The sequence below is a fragment of the Eutrigla gurnardus genome (assembly GCF_963514095.1).
Source record: "Eutrigla gurnardus genome assembly, chromosome: 23".
Taxonomy (NCBI): Eukaryota; Metazoa; Chordata; class Actinopteri; order Perciformes; family Triglidae; genus Eutrigla; species Eutrigla gurnardus.
Genome location: NC_139934.1, coordinates 19427947 through 19452371, shown reverse-complemented (window position 1 = coordinate 19452371; position 24425 = coordinate 19427947). Strand labels below are relative to the sequence as shown.

General features: G+C 43.2%; 1 protein-coding gene across 2 annotated transcripts in view; it reads right to left on the bottom strand.

Annotated features, from left to right (window-relative positions):
* The window catches only part of sorcs2 (sortilin-related VPS10 domain containing receptor 2), a 521993-nt gene that overhangs the window by 191356 nt on the left and 306212 nt on the right, over positions 1 to 24425 (bottom strand). For both annotated transcript variants that reach the window (XM_084003700.1, XM_084003701.1), the window contains exon 6: positions 18376 to 18440. In XM_084003700.1, coding sequence (XP_083859826.1) covers positions 18376 to 18440 — 65 coding nt within the window. The remainder of the gene's footprint in view (positions 1 to 18375; positions 18441 to 24425) is intronic.

Below are 24425 nucleotides of genomic sequence, written 5' to 3'. Positions count from 1 at the left end.
ATGGATCGTCAGGTATGCAGAAAGGATCATCAGTGCAGATCTGCCCATCTTCCAGGACCTGTACAACTCCAGGAAATGGGCAGAAAAGATCACTGCAGACTCCTCCCCTCTGGTAGGCACTACAGAGCACTGTACACCAAAACCCCCAGACACAAAAACAGTTTCTTCCTGAAGGATGTCACAGTTAATATGCATATTAATATTCATATTGTACATTCATACCACCCTTTTAAAGATATATTTATCATCTATTCCTGCATTTTTGCACATTAACACTGTTTACAATGTCACTGTCCTGTATATATACCTATATTTATATCTGTACATAGTTACAAATGTTATGTTTACATTTTATTCGTTTTGTTATCCTTGTTTTAGTTGTATATCTATTTCTGTGTATTAATATTGAGATCAACATAACGCGGGAGTCAAATTCCTTGTATGTGTTTACACTTACTTGGCCAATAAAACAAATTCTGATTCAGATATCAATACCTCAAGACACTCGAAATGTAAGTTTTGCTGAGCTCCTCGTGGTCCCGCAGCCTTTGTTCTTCTGATGCAAACCTCATGTCTCCACCACTTAGGACCAAGGTACGTGGGGTGACATCGCTGCCTCCTCCCTCTGGAACTCCCTCCCAAAACACATCCGTGACTGCACCAACCTCACAACGTTCAAATCACTAACCAAAACCCACCTCTTCAGAACTGTTTTTTATGTGTTATTTTAACCTATGATTATTAATATGACTTTTTTTTACTTTTTTCAATTTATTTATATGTAAAAGTGTCTTTGGGAACCTTCAAAGGCGCTATACAAATAAAATGTATTATTATTATTATAATAATTATAATAATTATAATAATATTATTACTTTTAATTACATAATAATAATAACAATATTATTAAGGCCACGGTGCAATCGCATAGCTGTAGGGGCCAGTGCTCGGGGTACTCCTACAGCTTTAACAGTTGTAGGACAAATTATATATCAAAACGTGCGGTTCAATCGGGATCGGCATGCTATTACTTTTCTTAGCCGAACACGAATTTTTCGCGACGTAAAAACCAACGAAATTTTCCCATTGACTTGAATGCTTCCCATACTTTCACCTAGAAACTCCATTCAAACTTTAAAACGTAGACACAAGTCTTGTGTCCTGGTGTGTCAATCCACGTTTCAATAGGTCATATAGTTTTTGACCAATCACTGTTCAACGACCATGATCGTTTTGGGAGAAATCATGAGTTTATAATGGGTGTGTATTGCGCGGAACCTTCTGGGCTAGAGTGGATGACATCATCGCTTAGAGTGTGAGGGCTCCTTGATATACTTCAGATTTTTTTCCTTTCCAAACTCCTCCCGGCCACAATCTTCACTCTACAGACGTGATATTTTCCAATTTTGTAGACAAACTTGTCCTGTCTCTCACAATGTGCTCAAAAACTCTGTGAGAATTAGAGAATTTGAACTACCAACCTCTAAGCGCGGCCACGTCGGTTTTTCTCCCCATCCACTTACAATACAAATTGAGAAACAGATTTTCAAAGAAACCTGAAATGAGCAGCATTTCTAACTCGCCCTAGCGTCCACATTTCTGACACTAGGAAAAAATAAAAGTGATCAGTGTCTTCAGCAGAGTCTTGTGGCGCTAACGGTGCGAAAATGTTGGCGATAGGAGTTTCGGTGTGAGCGTGGCAAGCTTTTTTTCGGACCCTCCACGAAGCCGAAATGGAGCGATAGAGACAGGCCTGAAAGCAGTTACACACGTGAGTAGAGGGCCGTTGCTATGGTGACGGCACTCTGTGGCTTTGATCTTGAGAAGTGACAGCAGGTGTGCTCTGATTGGCGGACAGGAGCAGTGGACAGGAGCAGTCAGTGGGATTTGTAGTTTTTTTTGTCAAACATCTTCTGCTGAGGCATACTTTCACCTAGAAACTCCATTTAACCCTCGGGGCACTTTAAAAATGTACGCACACTCACTACCTTCGGGCCTGTTTGGGCCACGCCAATACAAGTGTCATATAAGAGAAAAAAAACTTTTTTTTTTTTCACTTTCACTGCATAAACCTTTTCAACAACTTCAGACCTAACCTTAGATATAAAGTTTGTTATTAGTTTTTAACTTTTTTTTCTGTTTTTAAGCCTTTTTCTCACACGAACATTGTGTACTTTTTATGCGAAAAACAGAAAATATGCCATATTTTCCAAAAATGAGGTGCAAAGAGGATTATTTGAGATTAAGTTATTACAGCCTTGACTAGGTCAAAAATTGATAACATCATTGTTTTTGATGCATTATTATTTTTGGAGACATTAGAGGTTTTTCCAAAAAACTTACACCTGTTACTTTCGGGCCAAAATGGAGTCCCTCTCATAAAAGTGTCATAAAAAATGAATAAATTAAAAAAAAATTCACTTTCACTGCATCAACCTTTTCAACAATTTCAGACCTAACAATAGATATAAAGCTTAGTATTATTATTTTATGTTTTAGGCCCTTTTTTTCATACAAAAATGCCTGGTTCACATCATCAAATCGCACCTTTCAGGTCACATGGAATAGCTCGATGTCCAAACCCTGTTCTCTGGACCCTAACCCTTACCCTCAAGGCTCAGTATTAGGACCGCTTCTGTTCTCACTATACACCAGATCACTAGGTTCTGTTATCACATCACATGGATTCTCCTACCATTGCTACGCAGATGACACCCAGCTGTTCCTCTCTTTTCCCCCGTCCTCTGACACTCATATTGCAACTCGCATCTCGGACTGTCTGGCTGACATCTCTGTCTGGACAACTGCACATCACCTCAAGCTTAACCTGAATAAAACCGAACTCCTCTTCATCCCAGGGAAAGACTGCCCTCGCATGGACCTGTCGGTCACTGTCGAGGGCATCACAGTATTACCTTCCTCAACTGCGAGGAACCTGGGTGTAATCCTAGATGACCAACTATCCTGCACCCCCAACATCACTGCTGTGGCCCGATCCTGCAGATTTGCCCTCTACAATATCCGCAGGATTCTGACCTTCCTCACAAAGGATGCAACACAACTCCTGGTCCAAGCACTGGTCATCTCCCGCCTTGACTACTGCAACTCTCTCCTGGCCGGACTCCCGGCCTCGGCGGCTAAACCATTGCAGCATATCCAGAATGCTGCAGCACGCCTTATCTTCAATCTACCCAAATTCTCCCATGTGACCCCCCTCCTCCGTGACCTCCACTGGCTCCCTGTTGCAGCACGCATCCAATTCAAGACAATGGCACTGGCCTTCAAGGCCATCAATTGAACGGCACCCATCTACCTCCAAACACGCTTTGGAGAAAAGCGCTATATAAATGAGGCCATTTACACTGGTCAAACCTCACGCCCTGAGGTGAGCACTTCGCTCCTCTACTTCAGCTGGCCGGCTGGTACCACCATCGCTGAAATCAAACAAATGTTGCTCAACAAAGTCCAGACTCTTCTCTGTTATGGTCCTCAGTGGTGACTATTTTTTAGCTCTTACTTTATCGGCAATGATACGTTGTGGTTTCTTTGTTTCTTTCTTTTGACAAATGTACTTATTGTAAGTCGCTTTGGACAAAAGCTAAATGACCTAAATGTAAATGTAAAACCACACAGCCAATACTACAGAGGAGGGTCTCTTTTGATCAAGAAACAAAAACATAAACAAATCCCACCTGGCCCTTCGGAATTGAATTTCACACACACAGACACAGACACACACACACACACACACACACACACACAATCAATCACATTCACACCACTCTTTTATATCAATCCCAACACACCCAAACCATATTTGAGACGTTCTGGTCATGCATTTTGCAGAATACGAACTAGGCTCCTATTGTGACACTGTGCTCTGATCTCAGGCTGCTCCTCATGACTGTCTGTTGGACAAATGACCAGTCTGACCAGGCTGCAAACTAGTTGTGCAGACTTCAGAGAAGCAACAGCATTGATATTTTATACCACACAGCCAACAGTGCAGTGGAGTCTCTCTTTTGATCAAGAAAAAAAGACATGCACAAATCTCCATTTGCCTGTGAAGAGCTCATTTTCACAAACACACACACAGACACACACACACACACACACACAATTTATTCTCAAACACCTTCACACCACTCTTTTATATTAATTCCAACACACTAAGACCATTTTTGTGGATTTCAGCCTCTTCACTGGCATGCATTCTGCAGGATAAGACAACCATTCCATCCATTGAAACTGTGTGTGGTTTGCTCTACTGCCCCCAGTGGTTTGAGGGAGTCAGCACACCTCAAACCTTTTTTTCTGTTATTTTGAAGGGAGAGGCTTGGGAAGTCACATTGATGCTGGCTTTAGAGAAAAAAATGACCGTTTCACAGTATGTCAAAAAAACCTAATTTTATGGTTTTATAATGGGAGTTAATGGGGCCCGCCACGGTCCCGAAGGTGGCAGGTGTGGGAATTTTTTTTATGGTATATTCTATACATCTTGCAATCAAATGGATGAAAAAAAAATGTTTTAAAAATTAAAAGACATTCCTTGGAGAAGTTTCAGAAAAGTAGGCGTTAAACTGACAGAGATATTGATACTCAAAAATCAAAAGTACCCAAACGGTCCCCCAATTAAGTACTTGGGCAGAATAAACAGTAAATATGACTATACTACATCAAACTTATTTATCTTTCAATCAATTCCACTGGCTCCTCCTCCTTTTTTTCCCAGGACCAGAAAGCTTCTTTCCAATTTCATCTGGAATAATAGGAAGCTAAGAGTCAGACTCTCCCTCTTATATCTACCAAAATGTTATTCTACTAAAAGGTCTGCCATTGAATAGCTATCTATACTCAGCATCTTTTAAAACATTAAAGAATTATACTACTAATCCTTTTGTAAAAAACACTATTGTTGTTTGGCATGTAGTACACCAACTGTCCTGTGCTCGACTTGGCGAAGCAGAGTCAAGTCAACTCCTACCATGTAAGGATTGCCTCTTCATGCATGCAATGCGTGCTAACTATCAGGCTGCAATATGGAGGCTGTCTCTGAAGACCCAACCCTCTGTGCCGGATCCCAAGCAGAGTGGGTGGACCACAGATGATGATGGGAAGCTGGTGATTAAGTGGATGAGTGGCTTACCAGGGCCGAATGCAGTGTTGCAGTTGCTCACCTGCAAGTGCACAAGGTCATGAGAGACCTTGCATATTGTTTACCTGTTTCCAATAATTAAATTTGTGATGCATTTTTCTCTGACCACATGCCTGTTTTATTTGTGACGACCCCAGTGGGTGTGGTTGTTTGTTGCATGTGGTGTTTCTCTCGCTGTCTCCAATCTCTTTCCACAGGCTTGATGAGTCTCCGGTGTGTGTTTCGGAGGGGGCGGGGCCACGCCGTTAAACACCACGTGGAGAACGCCAGCTCGCTCTCTCGGTCCATTCCCGGCCTGGCGTCCGGCCGTTCACCTGCTGTTCTGCTTATTGGGTTTTAATGCGCAACCAACATTCACTTATGCAGCCAAGCACCTGCACACACTGCTGATCTTCCGCTTATCACAGATATAGAATAGCCTGACGTTGTTTTGGTATTGGTATGGGCGGGTTTGTCAATAAATATAATTGCCGGCAACTTCCCTCTTGTGCTGTTTTGTCAGAGATCTGAGCCAGTTCTGACAATTGGGGGCTCGTCCGCGTCTCTGTGGCGGTATGTTGTTTTGAGTTGCACAGTAGTGAGATTGTTGGTTCACCTGTCGGGGTTATGTGATGCACTGTGACTGCGCATTCACTGGAGGTTCCCGTTAGGCTTTAGGACACTCTCCCCTTTGGGATTGTGTGTGTTTTTTTTTTGTAGTGTTAGTTGTGGGGAGCGGCTAGTGTTGGTTGCGCAAGCAACCTTCTCGGGGGCACTCCGTGGGGTTGCCTGTGGTGGTCCCGCTGGTTTTGTGCTTAATCCACCCACTGCAGAACCACATGAAGACCAGGGTTGAGATTAGCCAGATCTTGGGTTAGGTAGTTAGGGGAACGCTCTGGAGGGGCTGTGGTTGCTCAGTTGCGCATAACGGTCGGTGTGCATCCGGCTCTAAGGTGAGTATGGATAGTTTGTCAGCTTTTTATGAAGCGCCCTGTGCGGTGTTTTTAGACTCTTGTAAGAAAGATCAGTTGATCGAAATTGCGGAGCATTATGATGTCGTTTTGCAAGAGGGACTGCTTAAGGATGAGTTAAAAATGTTCGTGTTGTTGTTATTATTTGAGAGAGGGGTGTTGCAGAAAGAGCCGGTGGCTGAGCCGGTGGCTGGGGCTGCTGTCAGCCCAGAGTCGGCATTTGTGTCTGTAGGACAAGCTGGGATGCTCACATTTGAGCAACAGAGAGCGCTTTTGCAGTTGCAATTGGAGCTGGAGCGGACAAAGCTGAGGGTTTTGGACCGCGGAAGTGGGATGTTTGGCGCGTTTAATGAAACGGGGCGTGAGGGCAGAGACTTGATGGCGAGTCTGCGCCTTGTGCCGAAGTTTAACGAGCGGGATCCCGACATTTTTTTCACGTTGTTTGAACGGGTGTCAGAGGCTAGACAATGGCCGGATGTAGATAAGGTCCTCCTGCTGCAGTGCGTCCTCACTGGTAAGGCGCAGGAAGCGTACTCGGCTGTGTGCGCGCAGGAGGGTCTGACTTACGACGTAGTGAAGTCAGCTGTTCTTAAGGCATATGAACTTGTCCCGGCCCGGAGCGCAGCCTTTTCTGTGCGCCCAGGGCGTTCAAATCTGTGCAATTTTTGTCATGGAGAGGGTCATGGGAAGGACCAGTGTCCTCTGAGGCGAAAACATTTTGTGCTTTCCCCAGCTCCCGTTATGTTATGTGTAAGTGCGCGAAAGGAAAAGGTGGTTGAGGTGACTGCTACTGATAGGTCTGGGTTTGAGCCTTTCATCATAGAGGCACAGGTATCCTTGGTGGGCAGTGCGGAACGTGTTAGTGTGAAGGTGTTGCGTGATACGGGGGCCCGGCATTCTTTCATCGTACAGTCTGTGCTCCCTTTTTCCTCTGATACGCAGTCGGGTGAGTTCATTATGATGAGGGGGATGGAGCTTGGTTTTGTCCCCGTGCCATGCCATAATGTGGTGTTGGATTGTGATCTGGCTAAAGGTGTTTTTGCTGTGGGCGTGCGGCCTGAGTTGCCTTTGCAGGGCGTGTTAATGATTCTGGGCAATGATATCTGTGGTGATCGGGTTTGGCCCAGTGGTCCCGGTGAGCGGGGTAACAGAGAGTGCCGAGATGCCACAGGATCTTGTGAAGACAAGGTCAAGTTGGTTCCCGGCCCGGTGAGTTGGTGGAGAGGGCAGGGCTCCAGACTAACTTTTTGCATTGGTTGCACTGGTGCGCCTAACTTTTTTTTTTAGGTGCACCAGCACAAAATTTAGGTGCACCCACATTTTTCATCGCGTCGCCTTTAACGCCAAAAAGTCACCTTTTTATCACTCTCCTTTTACATAATGACACCCCCTTATGGCCTAGGTTAACTGCAGCACCATCAGCACCCAGAGCACCCGTTTTCTCCAGCCAATCTGCACACTGATGCCCAAGCGCAGCAAATGCTTGCTTTGTGGCAGCATAAATTCCTCAAGAATAAAAAGATCATACAGGTCACTAGTCTATAGATTGCAAATGGAAAACTGTTTATGTGATCTTAGCCTAGCCTAATTATATTTTTACTTAGGCTATTCATTTTTAATAATAATATTAGGAATAGGCTACTATACAATTTCCTATTCATGATCTCTCATGCTGTAATGTGGGCCTTCAAACACTGTGCGTGTCCATGCTCCACCGGACATGTCCAATTAACATGTTGACCGGCCTCCCTTTATGCAAAATGCAGCGGTAGACAATAACGCACTCCTTCGTAGAGACGTCTGTGTCGCCGTCAATCATGAATGACGTGTACGTGGCGTTTCCAACCTCCGCAGCTGTCTTGTTCTTTAGTGTGTCGGCATTTTTTTCATCAGAATAATTTCAGACTTAAATTTAGTGAACGGCAACTCCTCCTTTGCAATATTGTATGCGACGTTGAATTTTATAATCATTTCAGATTCCTCAGCGGACGTGATTGATACAGCCTGACGCTGAAATGCAGCTGGATGAGGGGCCACTTTATTAACACACTTATCACGGCATGTAGTATGCTTTTTGGACATATTGCGCTTTTTCAATGTCTCGATGCGAAATGTTGTTGACTCCTCCACAAACGCACTATTACCGGCCAAATGCTGACCGCACTCCCGACAATAAATGCAGTGCATTGAGTCCCTTTCTTCATCGTACATCAGCCAGGGAAATTGCTTCAACCAGTCCTGTCTGAAGGCATATTTTTGGGCTTTTTAATTAGTCTCGGGGCGAGGCTTTCTGCCTCTCTTCATTTTCCAAGAAAATCGAAGCAGCAGTGAAAAGGACCACAGCCAATCAGAGGCAAGGACCCGCCCGAGCTCTGTCTCTTATTGGTTTAGACCACGATACCGTCAGGAGAACATAAAGAGATGCTGCGCTTATGATTTTTTTTTTCACCCGAGCAGCGTTAGGTGCACCAGTGCGACCTACAATTTTTTTCAGTCGCACTCATAAAAATTTTGGTCGCATATGCGACCAAAATGGTCGCAGTCTGGAGCCCTGGAGGGGGAGAGTGTAAGGTAAAATGCGGATAAGAAGTAAATGAATTCCGATGAATGCAGCTTTCCCGGGTGGATGTTGAAGTCACCGAGGACGACGAGTGGTGTGCCATTATCAGGGGAGCAGCTCAGGAGGGCATCCATCTCATCCAAAAAGTCACAGAGAGGACCGGGTGGGCGATAGATCACTATGATGTTGAGTTTGAAAGGAAGGGTGACAGAGACGGCGTGGAATTCAAGTGTAGATCGGGGTAGGTGGTCCAGAGGAAGGACCTGGTAGGACCATCCCAGTTCCTCCTCCTCGCCCTTAGGGGGGGTGAGATGTTATGCCTACCTCAATGGACTTCCTCGATGGACTCCCACAGATAGACTCCCTTGTCTTTGTGCAGATGTCTTGACTCCCACAGATAGACTCCCTTGTCTTTGTGCAGATGTCTTGACTCCCACAGATAGACTCCCTTGTCTTTGTGCAGATGTCTTGATTCCCACAGATAGACTCCCTTGTCTTTGTGCAGATGTCTTCGTTCTGATGGCCTGACGCTGCAGCTGACGCTGTAGTGACAGCCTTTTAAGTGCTCAGTTTACCGCAAGTACTGACTGTGACCCCTCCCTCCAATCAACTCTATTCACTACAGCTGAGCTGGCTGAAACTAGCTGATTACTCACTTAGCATAGACAGCTTCACAAGAATTTAAACAACCTCTTAAAAGTTTCTAATGATATATTTTAGGCCACTGACTCTGGTGACTCTCTTGTTCTTGTACTGTTGTACTTGATTGCACTGCTGCTTTCGAAACAGTGGATAATAACATTCTGCTCTCGCCATTCCGCCTGGAGCACTGGGTGGCATTAAAGGTTCAGCTCTGGAGTTCTTTAGGTCGTACCTGTCAGAGAGAAGCTTTTGTGTCAGCCTGGGCAACTCTGTATCCTCTACAGCACCTCTCCCCTGTGGGGTGCCCCAGGGCTCAGTTCTTGGGCCAATTTAATTTATGTTGTATTTGCTCCCCCTAGGATCTATATTTAGAAAATATGGCGTCTCCTTCCACTGTTACGTGGAGGACAGTCAAATCTACCTGCCTTTTAAATGAAATAATCCTAACTCTATAAGATTCTGCTATTTGCACATCCACTCCCTTGAACTGTTTGTGAAGGCAACTGTCACCAATCCAGGGGTGAAAATCGACTGTCACCCTAAAATGGACAAACAGATAAATGTTGTAGTGGGAAAGAGCTTTTTCCAGCGTAGGAGGCTGCCCAAGGTCAAAACTGTTTTATCTTGTAGTGTTTTTGAAAATGTTATACATGCTTTTATGACTTCTCATCTTCTTGTATGTTGGCATCAGTCAGGCCTCCCTCTCTCGCTTGCAATTAGTCCAGAACACTGCTGCCTGTCTGCTAAAGGGTACTCATAAGCGGGAGCACATTTCCCCTGTACTGGCTTCCCTCCACTGGCTTCCTGTGCATTTCAGGATTGATTTTAACATTGTGCTATGTGCTTTTAAGTGCCTGAATGGCTTGGCACCGTTCTACCTCTCGGACCTGCTGGAACCCTATTTCCTTCAAGGTCCTCAGGTCCTCTATCAGCTTCTCCTGGCTGTTCCTAAGTCCAGGCTGCAGCTTAGGGGAGACCGGACCTTCGCAGTGGCAGCCCCAAAGCTCTGGAACGAGCTGCCTCTGCATGTGAGGCAGGCCCGACACGCTGCAGGTGTTCAAGCAAATCATGCCTCAAAACACATTTATTTTCTTTGGCTTTTGACATAGCTTGAGAGACTTGTCTTTTTTATGTGACATACTGTGTATGTGTTATTGTGTGCTTTTGATCTCTGTGTGATTTGTTGTTTGACTTGTACAGCACTTTGGCCAACTTTGTTGTTTTTAAATGTGCTCTATAAATAAAAGTGGATTGGATTGGATTGAAAACTCCAACTTTCATAGACAGAGATAATGATACAGTTACACACGATGACTGGAGAATTCATCTTTCTGCGTCTCTCTGTTCAAGAGGTGAAAACCACTAATAAGCTGCCACTCTGAAAGGGTTACATTTACATTACATTTACATTTAGGGCATTTAGCAGACGCTCTTGTCCAAAGCGACTTACAATAAGTACATTTGTCAAAAGAAAGAAACCACAACATATCATTGCCGATAAAGTAAGAGCAAAAAATAGAAACAAGTGTTAGGTCCTCGTCTGAGTAAAGTAATAGCTGTTCAACAAACGTACCTTAAGAACAGTACAGAACAGTGCTATGATCAAATGGGTAAGAACATGGAAGTGCTATGTTGTTGTTTTTTTGTTGTTTTTTATGCTATCACATCAAAACATAATCTAGGGATGTATAACAATTAAAGGATAACTGAATGTTTCCACCGAGATTGTAGCAAAATGTGAAATTTCAGGCTTTGGCTCATGGACTAATAGCCATTCATACCTACAGTATACAACCAATATGTTTATGATTACATTGTTAACTTGAGCACAACATTGTTTACAAGACTAAACAAACAAGTTCTCCATAGTTCTAGCCTCTTAATTCAGCTGTCAAAGTGCATCCAGATTGTTGCATTAAAAAAATGTATGGTCCAAGATCAACCAACCAAAATAAGATAATAATAGAATAGTATATAATAGTATATGAATAGTTTATAAAAATAAATACACATCAGGAGAGGAAAATAATGTGTTTCCCCTGCAAAAAAAGCTAGTGTTTAAAGCTGGCAATGTAGGTGCTACTTTCTTTTTTGTTTGCTATTCAAGGTTGTTTTGTAAGTGGTCAATTATGTGACAAAGTTCAAATCTATGTGAAGGTTTCACACATTTACTTTGCCTCTGTGATGAATTGTGCAATTTGAATAAAATAAAACATCTCAGTCTGAAAATTCTCCCTGGTCCCCATTCCATCCTCATCCTCCTTGACCTCAGCGCGGCCTTCGACACCATCAACCACACCATCCTCATCCCCTGCCTCCAGTTCTCACTTGGCATTACCGGCACTGCTCTCACCTGGTTCAAATCGTATATCTCTGACGGACACCAATTCATTTCCGTCAGCAACTGCAAATCCCCCGCTTCCTCAGTCATCCACGGTGTCCCCCAGGGCTCAGTACTTGGTCCCCTGCTTTTCACCCTCTACATCCTCTCACTCTGTCAAATCCTCCGCCAACATGGCCTCCGTTTTCACTGCTATGCTAACGACACACAGCTCTACCTCTCCACCAAGACCATCACTGCAGACACCCATTCCACCCTCACCACCTGCCTCATGTCAAAACAAATCCTCATCACTGGCCCAAACTCCCACACCTGCTCCACCCAGGATTTTTTACCTCAATATTGATGGTTCCATTGTCATGTCCTCCCCGCCAAAACTCTGGTGCATGCATTCATCTCATCCCAACTTGACTACTGCAACTCCGTTCTTTATGACTCATCAAACAAAATCTTCAATAAACTTCAATATGTTCAGAACTCTGCTGCTGCCTTCACCTGCCGCTCTGACCACACCACCCCTGTCCTCTACGACCATCACATACCGGATTGAGTTGAAAATACTACTGATCACCTTCAAAACCCTCAACAACCTGGCCTCTCCCTACCTCTCTGACCTCCTCCACTGCTACAACCTTACCCGTCGCCTCAGGTCCACTGATGCCAATCTCCTCCAACCCATCAGGACCAAGCTCCAGACCTGGGGTTACAGAGCCTTTGCCGGTGCCACCCCCTCCGTCTGGAATGCCCTTCCCAGCCATATCCACAATGCCAACAGTCTTCAGTCCTTCAAAACAGCCCTCAAAACTCTTGCTTTTATTTCTTTATTTGGATTCACATCTTCACCGATAATCAATAGTCCTCTTTCAAATTGACCTTACATACAGTGAACCATTTCAGGTTTTTTTGTTTTTTTTAAACAAAACCAAAATAAAAATAAAAAATAAAATGGGGTGTCTTGAGTTTGAGAAAATAAATGAAATACGTACCAGTTATAAAGAAATACATAAACAATTCTTTTCCCTTTTTTTTCAAACAAAAGAAGGGGCGTTTCGGGGCGATATACATTTTCCACTTTTCCCAAACTTCCTCAAATTTATGTTGCTGGAGCCTCAATGAATAGGTGATTCTTTCCATTACAAAGATTTCATAGATGATATCATACCAGCTCTCGATAGATTCGGTTGGAGACATTTCCTTGTAATTGCTTTTCTGGCCGCAATACTTAGGATACCAAATAAAAGTTTTGTTTTAATATTTGTAGAAGTTGAACGTAAAAGGCCAAAAAGTAGTTCATCCCATTTAAATTGAATTTTTGTTCCAATTATAGTAACTAATTCTGAGTAAATCTTACGCCAAAAGTCATTTACTTTTGGACAGGCCCAGAACTTCTTGGGAGCCACAGTTCCTCCAGCAGCTGGCACGGCCTCAGTGATGAGATTTCTGAGCAGGTGTAATAAATGCTCTACTCACACTCTTCCAACCAAACACTCTCCATACCACTGAGCTCGATATCCTCCACTGAAATTCACAATATTCCTTCCAAACTTCTTCTGAGATACCACTGTTAGATTCCATCTCCCATTTTTGTTTTATATAGGTGGAGCTTGTTAACTTCATCTCCTGAAGAGCCCCATATAGTCTTGAAATTACTTTAAGCCCCAAGTCTGTTTTATAGGCACTAATAAGAACCTTCAATAAGCTATTTTCAAATGCCTTTTTATCCTGCAACATAAAGCTGTTAATATGGTGACGTACCTGAAGAAATCTGAAGAAGTCACTATTATTTAATCCATATAATCTTTTCAGTGCCTGGAAGTCACTCAGTGTCCCCCGATTGAAAAAGGTACAATATGAGGAAAGCCCTCTGTGAGCCCATCCCTTGTAATTTACGTCCAGTTTGTTTGGGATAAAATCAAGATCATGGGAGCACCAGTTCAGGATCCTAATTTCTTCCAACAGACTGTTTTTGTTAATAACCTTTAGCCAAATTTTCAGAGATAGATTAATCCATTTGTTACCTTCTTCCATTAAATTGTTAATAAGTCTTTTATCCCCCAAACAAGCCTGGATTGGAACAGCTCCTGACACCTCTTCAATTTCTTTCCATCTTGCCTGATAGTCATGCTTGCACCAACTATATAAAATCTTCAGATGGGCCGCCATATAATAATCTTTCAGACATGGGAGTGCTAATCCTCCTTTGTTTTTCGTCAATTGAAGAGTTTGAAACTTTATCCTTGTTTTTTTCCCTTGCCAGATGTATCTAGATAGTAGTTTATCCCATTCATTATATTCATTTTTACTGACTCAATCCGTGACTCAAAACCTAATACTGGGATTAAATTCCACCTCCTTATGTCTTCCTTTATCTTTTGGCTTAACACAATTTAGATCATACAAGTTGGTTAACTCTCTTGGAATGTTTACTCCCAGGTATTTAATATGATCCATGTCCCAATTTAATTTGAATTTGGAGCTAATGATCTGGCTAGGCCTGTAGTTAAAACTTAATATTTGGGATTTTGAAATATTCAATTTGTATCCTGATACAGAGCCAAAGGCATTCAAAAATGACAACAATTTCAAGATTGAACTCTCTGGGTGTGACAAGTAGACTAATACATCGTCCGCGAATAATGACATTTTATGTTCTTGGTCAAACATTGTAATGCCCGTAATATTTTTGTCTTGAGTAATCCCCTGGCATAATGTTTCAATAAAAATTGCAAAAAGTAATGGACTTAGTGGACAGCCCTGTCTGGTCCCTCTTTCCAGGCCAAATGAATTTGATACTTCTCCGTTTATTTTTACTCTTGCCTTTGGGTTGTTATATAAGGCTTTAATAATTTCTATAAAGGTCCGATGGAATTCGAATTTTCCTAGTACACTATATAATAATTCCCAGCTGACTCGGTCAAATGCCTTTTCAGCATCAAGGCTCAATAGAACTGTCTGAAGTTTATTCTTTTTTATATTCTCTATTACATGTAACGTACGACGAATGTTATCTTGTGTCTGCCTCTGCTGGATAAAACCTGTCTGGTCCAGGCTTATTATCTGGGGGAGGATTTTTTCGAGTCTTTTTGCCAAAATGTGTGTAAAGATTTTATAATCTTGATTGAGTACACTCACTGGTCGATAGCTTTCACACTCGATTTTGTCTTTCCCCTCTTTTGGTATCAGAGAAATCACTGCATCTCTCCAAGAAGGAGGAGTTATGCCCGTCTTAATAACGTGGTTATATGTGTCCTTCATCAATGGAATCAGCAACTCTTTCATTTCCTTGTACCACTCCGAAGGGAAACCGTCAGGTCCTGTTGCCTTATTGGGTTTTAAATGTGATATTGCCTTTTTCATTTCTTCATCTGTGATTTCTCTAATTAAACCTTTATTTTGTTCGTCCCCCACTTTAGGTAGATTTATCAGGTCTAAGAAAGCTTCCGTCTTTGTTTTATCTACTACAGGTTGTGTATATAAGCTTTTATAAAAGGTTTCAAAAGATTGCTGTATATCTTTTCTATCATATTGTATGGCATTTGTTTTAGGGTCCTTTATTTTGTGGATTGTGTTCTCAGTTTGTTGATTTTTTAATTTGTAAGCTAGCAGTTTGGCTGATTTCCCCCCTGCTTCAAAATATCTTTGTTTAAGGAAGATCATCTTTTTTTTAATGTCGTTCGAGTAGATTTCATTCAATTCATTTTTTACCCTATCCATTTCTATTTTTGTTGCTTGACTCATTTATGCATTTATGCATGTTCTCTAAAGTTTTTAAATCTTTTTGCAACTGTTCCAATTTTTCTCTTCTCTGTTTTTTTAATTTAGAGCAATAGCCTATAATTTTCCTCCTAAGAACCGCTTTGCAGGCATCCCACAAAATCGGTGGTGACACTTCCCCATTATCATTTTCGTCAATGTACTCTTTTATATCCATCTTTATTTGCTGTCTCTTTTGATTCAGTATCTCTATGTTTAATCTCCAAATAGTATCCTTTTTTTCATAACTTATTATAAAATCCATTACAACTGGGCTGTGATCCGACAAGTCCATTGTCCCTATCCTGCAATCTTTCACTCTATATAGATCTTTTTGAAACGTAAAGAAGTAGTCGAGCCTCGAGTAAACACTATGCGGGTGTGAAAAAAAGTATAGTCCCTTTTCGTTGGGTTCAGATCTCTCCAAACGTCAGCGAGCCCCAGCTCTTCTATCATTAATTTGATATTTTTGATAGTTTTCTTCTCTCCTGAATAAAAAGGTTTCGATGTATCAAGAGCCTGGTGAAGTCTGACATTAAAGTCTCCACCACAGATTACGATACCCTGAGCTTCAGAGCTGATCAACTGAAAAATCTGTTTTCCCTTCAGATCCTGGGGGGGCATAAACATTTATTAAAGTAACCAGAACATCTTGCAGATATCCCCGGACTAATACAAATCTCCCGTCCCTGTCTTTCTTTTCATATGTGCACTTAAAATGTAATTTATTGGAAATCAAAATTGTTACACCTCTCTTAGCTCTCTGACCGCAGGAGGATGAATATTGGTTGAGTCTCCATCTCTTAAGTTTTTCGTGTTCTGATTCTGATAAGTGGGTCTCTTGTAAGAAAGCTACGTCTGCCCCCTCCCTCTTCAATTTTGTCATAACCTTGCTCCTTTTGATAGGATTTCCTAACCCATTTACATTGTACGTGATTATTTTAGATGACTTCATACTCTGCATTTCGTTTTTTTGTTTTAAGCCCCTGTACGCCTACAACTGAATTACCTCTTACACCCCTGGTGCTGTAGAGAACGACAGCACGAACCACATGAAAAACAAAACAGTTAACCTGTAACACATCACAAATAATAACACTGACTTCCAAAACTGAGGCCTCTTTGATGGCCTCCTGGCTCTGATGGAATGAGAGTACAAAGGGAAAATCTCTTCCTCCTGGTAGTGAAAGAGGGCCCTCTTCAGCCTTCCAGCTGATAAGTAGGTCCATGGTGTCAAGTAGGGGACAACAAGGGGGGCCGACAACAAAACCCGCCCACCATAAGCCCTTTCTCTCATCAATGTCATGTAGGGGAATATGCTTGATGCTAGAATGTCCAAAACATTATTCACCGCACTTCAAAAGATAACTAAAACACATTTTTTTAAAAAGATGCTATAACTATGTGAATGTCATTTCTGTAACCGCAAAAATATATTAACATTACTTATCAAGTGTCCTGGTGACGAAAAGCCTGGAGCCGTTCCCTGAAGCCTCTCCTGGGGCTTGTGTTTCCCCGGTTTTGTCGTTTTCCACCCGGTCGCCAAGTCAGCTGGGCTATCTGGTCCAGGAGGGAAGATGTTTTTTTCAGGACCGTCACCGGTATCTCCCTCTTCGCCATGTCCACCGTTGCTTCTTCAGCCGAGTTGTAAATCACTGTACCTTCGTTGTAGAACACCCTCAGCCTGGCCGGGAATGGAGTCTGGAACCGTATGTTTCTTTCTTTCAAGCAAAACTTTCGCCTCCGTGTACTCCCTCCATCTCCACAGCAGCTCCAGTGCGTAGTCATGGTCCAGGTGTATACTTTTACCCTGGAAGTCGAATCCTTTCCTCTGCCAGGCCACTTTAATGACCTCCTCCTTCATTTTATAGCTTGAGAACTTGACCACGATTGATCTTGGCGGGGCATCCGTCGGAGGTTTCGGGGCGAGTGCCCGGTGTGCTCTCTCGATTTTTAGCGCTGTAGAAGGTAGCTCCAGGCCCTTCAGCAGTAGTTCTTCCACGAAAGTAATCACCGATGTCATGCCCTCTTCAGCTCCTTCTTTTACCCCATGCATTCTGACATTGTCGCGGCGTGAGCGCCCCTCTAAATCAGTCAACTTAGCCTCCGTTTGTACATGAAGCTTCACCAGCTCCGATAAAACATCCACTGCTGACTGGATTCGGGTCTCGGCTGCGTTGATTCGTTCCTCGGCCTCCTCCATTCTTCCGTAAATTTTGCCAATATCCTCTCGAATGCCGTTTAGTTGCTGACCGGAGTCTTTCCTGAGTTCTCGTAATTCTTTCAGTATTACATCCAGGTTAGCCTCACGGGTTGGTCCTGACTCGCCGCCCGTCTGCGTACGTGTCTCCATCTTGCTAATGCTACTAGCTTTTCTTCGTCGTGTTTCTTACTTTGTGCGGGTGCTTTACTTTTAATGAATTCGAGTTTATCGGGCGTCTCTTCAATGTTGCTGTCGGGAGCCTGTTGCCTATGCTGCCATTACGTCGCCTGCTAGACCGGAAGCCCTCTCACGCTTGCTTTTAATCTTTAAATGTGTTTAAACTTTTTTTTTTGTTTGTTTGTATGTTCCATCCATCGTCTACTGCTTATCCTGTATTCAGGGTCGCGGGGGGGCTGGAGCCAATCCCAGCTGTCATTGGGCGAAGGCAGGGTACACCCTGGACAGGACGCCAGTCTATCACAGGGCTAACATGTAGAGACAAACAACGCTCACATCCACACCTACGGGCAATTTAGAGTCTGTATGTTGTTTTTGTTTATTTGTTTTCTTATGTTCTTTTTTGTTTAGATTTTTTTGTTTAGATTTAGATTTTGTTTAGATTTAGTTTTTTTGTGAAGCATCTTTGAGCACCTGGAAAAGCGCTGTATAAAACATGAATTATTATTAAAATGTCCCCTTGCTGGTGGGACCAGGCCCTCAATAGTATTAGATACAAATAAGAAAACAAAAGCAGTTGGGATATCTCTGTACCTCCACTCGTATCCTGCATTTCCATGTGCACTAGATCAGGGTCCACATCCACACCAGATACTGACCTGGAACACACAGGAGAATTGCATTAACCAGTGGTATATCTGACTGGGGCAGCACATTTAATCAGAAATAACGCTTAAAACCACAAAACACCGACTTTATAGAACTACTGAGCTTAGTCTTCGGCTCCTCCAATTTGCAACGATGAAGTGTTCTTGGACAAAATACTGAACCCCAAATGGCTCACAAAGGCTGAGCCTTTGTGTGTGTGTGTGTGTGTGTGTGTGTGTGTGTGTGTGTGTGTGTGTGTGTGTGTGTGTGTGAGTGAATGTGCCTTAGTGTAGATCCTGATGGACTGGTGGCACCTTGCATGGCAGCCTCTTCCATCAGGGATTGAGTGTGTTTAATAATGGATGATTGTTGACATGTAGTGTACAGCTTTTTGAGTAGCTGGTCGACTAGAAATATGCTATAGAAAGGCAGGTCCATTTACCATCCATCCGACTCTTACTAATTCCAAGACAAATAATCTCACCCAAGTGGCAGATGTTAATTTGATGAATCAAATATTTAAAACTGAATGTTAAGACTAAAATGTACAATGATTACATCCTAGATTGGCACATATCCTTTGTCCCCTTTGATTTGACAGATACCTCTATGAAAATGAACAGCTAATAATTGCCACCCTGGAAACCTGCACCGGAGTTGGGATTGGAGCTTGTGTGCTGCCCACCACTTCAAGGGATAGGCAATATGGGGATTTCGGTATGCCAACCCCTGGCTTTGCAGGCTGGCTCGAGAGACTTGGAAGGTGTGGGAGTTGGAGCAATACCAACAAGATATAGTGGGGCTCACCTCATCGCATAGCACGGGTTCTGGAACCAAACTCTTGGAGAGGGGTTTGACTCTTTTTTGAAGTTGCCCAGGGTGAGAGGTGGTGGGCAGGTGTGATGATACTCATAAGCCTTTGACTGAGTACCACGGTATTGGAGAGAGAGATCACCACTATGTGAATGGCAATTCACTGAGAGGAAGTCACTGACTGTTGTTTTTGCTTGTGCACCTGTAGCCAAGTCAACATTTCTTTTTATGTTTGGTTTATTTATTTTCCCTAAAATCTTTCTTTTGTGTTGTGAACTTCCCCAAAATGATTTTTTCCTTTTGTAAAAAAAGAAAAAAAGAATGGTTCCTATGGGGATTTTCAATTGTATGCCCTTTGTTCCCCTGGGGTGCTGTTTTTGCGTTGCACCACCTAGCGTCATAGAGCTGTGTGTGCTCGGAGCTAAGCGGTGGAGAGTTGCAGTGTGGCTCTGTGTGTGTGTGATGCCTGTTTTTTTCTTTATTCTGAAAATTAAACTCCCACAGATGCTCACCCACAGTGTGCGTCTCACTTCCTAACTACATAACACAACGCAGAAAAACAGCTGCTACAAATGGTGCCGTGACCCGGATCCTTCAGATCAGCCACTCCATCGCCGAGGTCAAGCTGTGAGCAAGTAAGCATATCGTGCTGTGCGCAGGAAGAATCCGAGGATCGATTTTTTATATATATTTATAAAAAAAACAATAAAAAAAAACATCCCCATTCAAAATTTTCCCTCTAAAGCTCTAGTCTACAATTTGAAAAGGTTTGAAAAAAACATCCCCCCCCCACACACACACACCCCTCCCCTCTGTGCTCCTCTGAGCTCGTATTGTTCTCCCATGCAGCCTCCCACCTCCGTCTTATTTTACACAAATAGTTCACCGAAACATGTTTCTGAAGACATTTTAGGCGAGAAATAAGCTATGCAGTTGCTGAATCTGTCTCTATTTTAGATGGACAACGGTCAGTTTAAAAGATTATGATGATAAATGATGAGAACGACACAAATCAAGTGGACAAAATGATGAGGGTTTATTCACAAAAAAAGGAGGAGCAAACAAATGTACAGGTGGATGAGGGAAGGAGGGCCGTGGGGTTGTGCCAAAGAAATCAAATGAATAGAACAAAACTGGGCCTGACTACCTCTACCTGTGGGAGGGAAAGAAAAAAACTAGGCCTAACTAACTGCTCTAACAAAATGGCTGCCGAATACCATACCCCAGTGGCATCAACCCATAACCTAATGAATCTAACACAATCAAACTACTAGTAGGGTACCCCGGTCTTACCTCGGCCAACCTCCCTTTACCACGAAACCCTCTTTAACAAAACGAGCAATTTAAACACGCTGCCGGCTCAGGTGTAAAGCATGGAGCTAGAGTGAGAGACGCTGCTCTCACCACAGCAGGCCTTTTAAACCCGGCCCTGACCCGGGATTGGTTCCCCACTTAGAGTGGGCAGAGCTGAGGCAGGGAGTCTCACACCAGCTTTTCCACCTGGACCTAGGGAAAGAGGGAAAACAAAGAGAGAAAACAACCAGAGCCTACTCCCACTGAAAGAGTGGGATGTAACAGCCACAAATGATGAAACATTATCGGTGTAAATGCAGCGGGTGCCGGTCGGATTTCTCGCTCACCCTGACTGCAGTACGTTCCCGATACCAAAATGCTCGGCAATCGCTCGCCACAATCCCATGCGGACCGGATGGCTACTATTGGCTAAAGTTTGGCTCAAGTGAAAAATCGTAGAATAGAGCTTTAATTTGGCAACTGCTGGTCATTTCCTCACTGGTTTTACAGAGCTAACTGTTTGATCATATTGTATTTATCATATTGTACTTATCACACTGTATTGAATACATTTAAACTGCCATGGAGTTTACTCCAGTTTCTAGTATCGGGAGGGGTAGAGGCTTGAGATACACAGGTGCCCCAGATAGAGAGCGAATAGGGCAGCCCAACTTTGGTAGTTATCTAGGTATGGATGAAGCCGCATCTGTAGAGAAGCCAGAGCTCCCTATGCCCGTAGTGAAGCCCCAGTCTAGTCTGAATATTGATAATGTCACACCTGTAGCAAAGCCCAAGTCTTCCACCCCCATCACCACTGATAGTGACACCCAAGGGCAGATACATCACCTGCTAGGAGAGCTAGGGAACCAGATTGGTGACTCTGTTTTTATTCGCCTTTTAGCCAACCAGACAACTTCCCCTATAAGAGGTTCCCCACCCCCTAGTACTCTCCCACTGCTAGATCCCTCACCATTCACACCTGACATGTCCCGACTGGGTGTTGTGGTGCAGACAGATGCTAAGGAACCAGCGGTGCATAGAGGAGACGGCACAGACAAATACACCTTCCAAGAGTGGATAGATGTGATGGACACATATCTGCGCAAAAGGGAGGCTCTGCTTAGGGGGCAGGTGGATGAAATCCTCAGTCACCTGTTGGGGCGAGCAAAGGACATCGTCAAGGTAGGGCTGAAGAGTAATTCTGACAAGGCAGCACATCCTGAAGTAATATATGACATCCTCAGAAGATACTTTAGTGACTGCCCCATGTCCAGCTTACCATTGGCTGATTTCTACGCCACTCACCCAGATGTGGATGAGAGCCCGGTGGACAACTGGGTCCTACTAAATACAACTGCTGAACACGCTAACAGACACCTGCGGAGGAGTGGAGGGAAGATGGATGTCTTTGGAAGTTTCCATGATGTTCACTCAGAGCTGTCCCAATTCTGATCTCTCCAGTGTGTTCAGGTGTAAGCCCATTAGCAAATGGTCAGCTATGGAAGTCCAAGAGGCCATCAATGAACACCAGAGGGAACATCAGACAAGAAAGAGGCCCTCTAGAGTGGAGAGATTTGTGATGGCGACGGCAGCAACAGCTACTCCGCTGCCCAGTGGCAGAGGAGTTAAAGGGGCCCTATTATGCTCTTTTTCAACAAGTTAATATAAGTTATTGATGTCTCCAAACCTGGTCTTTGAATTACTCAACTGGAAAAAACAATCAGAACATGTATTTCGGAGTGGATCATCCTCCTCATTTTCAGACCTTTCCCCGCACTCTTTCAAACGGATGATTCTGACGAGTGTAGCCTCATGCTAATGGGATGACCTGCATGTTTTACAAATGGGGACGTAACAGTATATTTAAACGGATGAAAACCCGATGAAAACAGCATGCTATGCAGACTTGAGGTGAAGTCTTAACAGGTGAGTCTTGAGCCTTTTTCGGAAGATGGCAAGTGACTCTGCTGTCCTGACAGTGGTCGGGAGTTTGTTCCACCACTGACTGACTGACACCACTGGCGCCAGAACAGAGAAGAGTCTGGACTTAACATGACGATTATCATGATTCACACTAGGTTACAAGACAGATGCAGCAGCCAGAGGAGGAAGAGGCTTGCATTGTGGAACATCCTGGTTGGAACTGTTGTGGAAAAATGAATCTGCCCAATAAAGATCAACAACCAGGATCAGCTTTTTCTCCGAGGTTTATTCCACTAAGTATTCTCATCTGCAGAAGAAAGTACTGTTCACCCCTGCCTTCTGATGCAAAGGTTCAGAATCAGCAGGAACGACCCTGAGTCCAACAACAATCTCCCTTTTAAGGAGGAGGAACCATGGACAAAGGACGGATCATGTCCTATCTTACAAAGACAAGATGTACAGGCAAGGTCAAGATTTACAGAACACAGGCGTCATAGTCCTGAAATTATCTTATGTCAATGTGGCACTCATGTTCATATCATCTACAAACAGGCATTCATTTTCGTCATAGCATAACAGTCAGATGAGGAGATGCGGATCGACGTCTGGCCTGACAAATATTCTGATTATAAAGTACAAACATCCAAAATTCCCATTACAGAACCGTCTGCCTGAATTTTTTACACTTAAAAGAGATACAGCAGTAAGTTGTTTGTTTATTAATCGTGTTTTATACAAATAAATTCCTCTATGCAAGATATTATGCAGTCTTCCTGACCATTACACATTTTACAATGACTGTAAATACTTTATTGTCAAATTAATCAGCAGTTGAAGTTCACAGTTCTCTCAGGACACTTTACACATTGAGCAGGACGAGAACACGCTCATGATTTTCATTGGCAATACATTTTCAAAATCCCAACATCATCCAGGAGGTAGCATTGCAGTGCGACAGTGGGGAGAAAAAACGGACTTTTAGGCAGAAATCTTCGTTAGTTCTGTCTTTGTTTGTAGTGTTTCTGAACTGTATTACAGAGATAGGCCTTCATTTTTGCATCCCCTTAGTGGATTGGACTAAATAACATAAACATTTGTCATAGTAACATCAAAAATCTGCAGCAGTTTATTGAAGCATTCCTATAATGTATTTCCTCCAGGTTGATCATACACTACAAAACCTAATTGAAAACAGGTGGCATGTGTAGAAGAAAATGTGTTACCTTACAATTCTTATTTGTATCTCATACTAATATTCATTTCTCTCGGAACATCAAATGTCCTGCTGAGCTGTATTCATTGTATTTAACCCTTGCCATCTTGATGAAAAGACCCTTTGATCTGTCCCCCTTCCTGGACCGTCTCCGAAACACCTTCATCTCACATACTTGAGCAAGGCCTTCATGAATGACCCCTGTTGTGACACTATGTAGAAATAACCCAACTGTTCAGAGGGAAGTCACACCTTTATGTTGTCTCAGGACGTCTCTTCCTCTTGGGAGAGACGTGTATTGAATCTATGTAAATCCACTGTTTAGACCTGCCCCTTTGGTTCTGTGTATAAAGTTATCCCTCACCTCACATATTTCAGAATGGACTGTGTGGCAACGCGACATTGCCCTTTCTCCACTGTCAGTGATTAAACCTCATTTGAACCAGCCACAGAATTGGACCTGAAGAGTTTTCTTCCACAATATGGCGTTGTCGGCAACTCGCTAACCCTGGGCTAGAGGACGTCTGGACTGGAGGGAGTGATTTTGAATATTAGCAATCGGCGCCAAATTCAAAGGGTAAAGGAAACCTCTTGTAAAATTCCTAACTTTTGCTGATATTCACAATGCCCCGTCTCAGGTCCGGATCTTCCATAGACCCAGGTAACGCGATTTAAATGTTCAAATAGCAGCGGTTGACTGCAGGCTGTTCTGGTGAGTTTTAAGCAAAAAGGCCTTTTGTAGTATAATAACGGA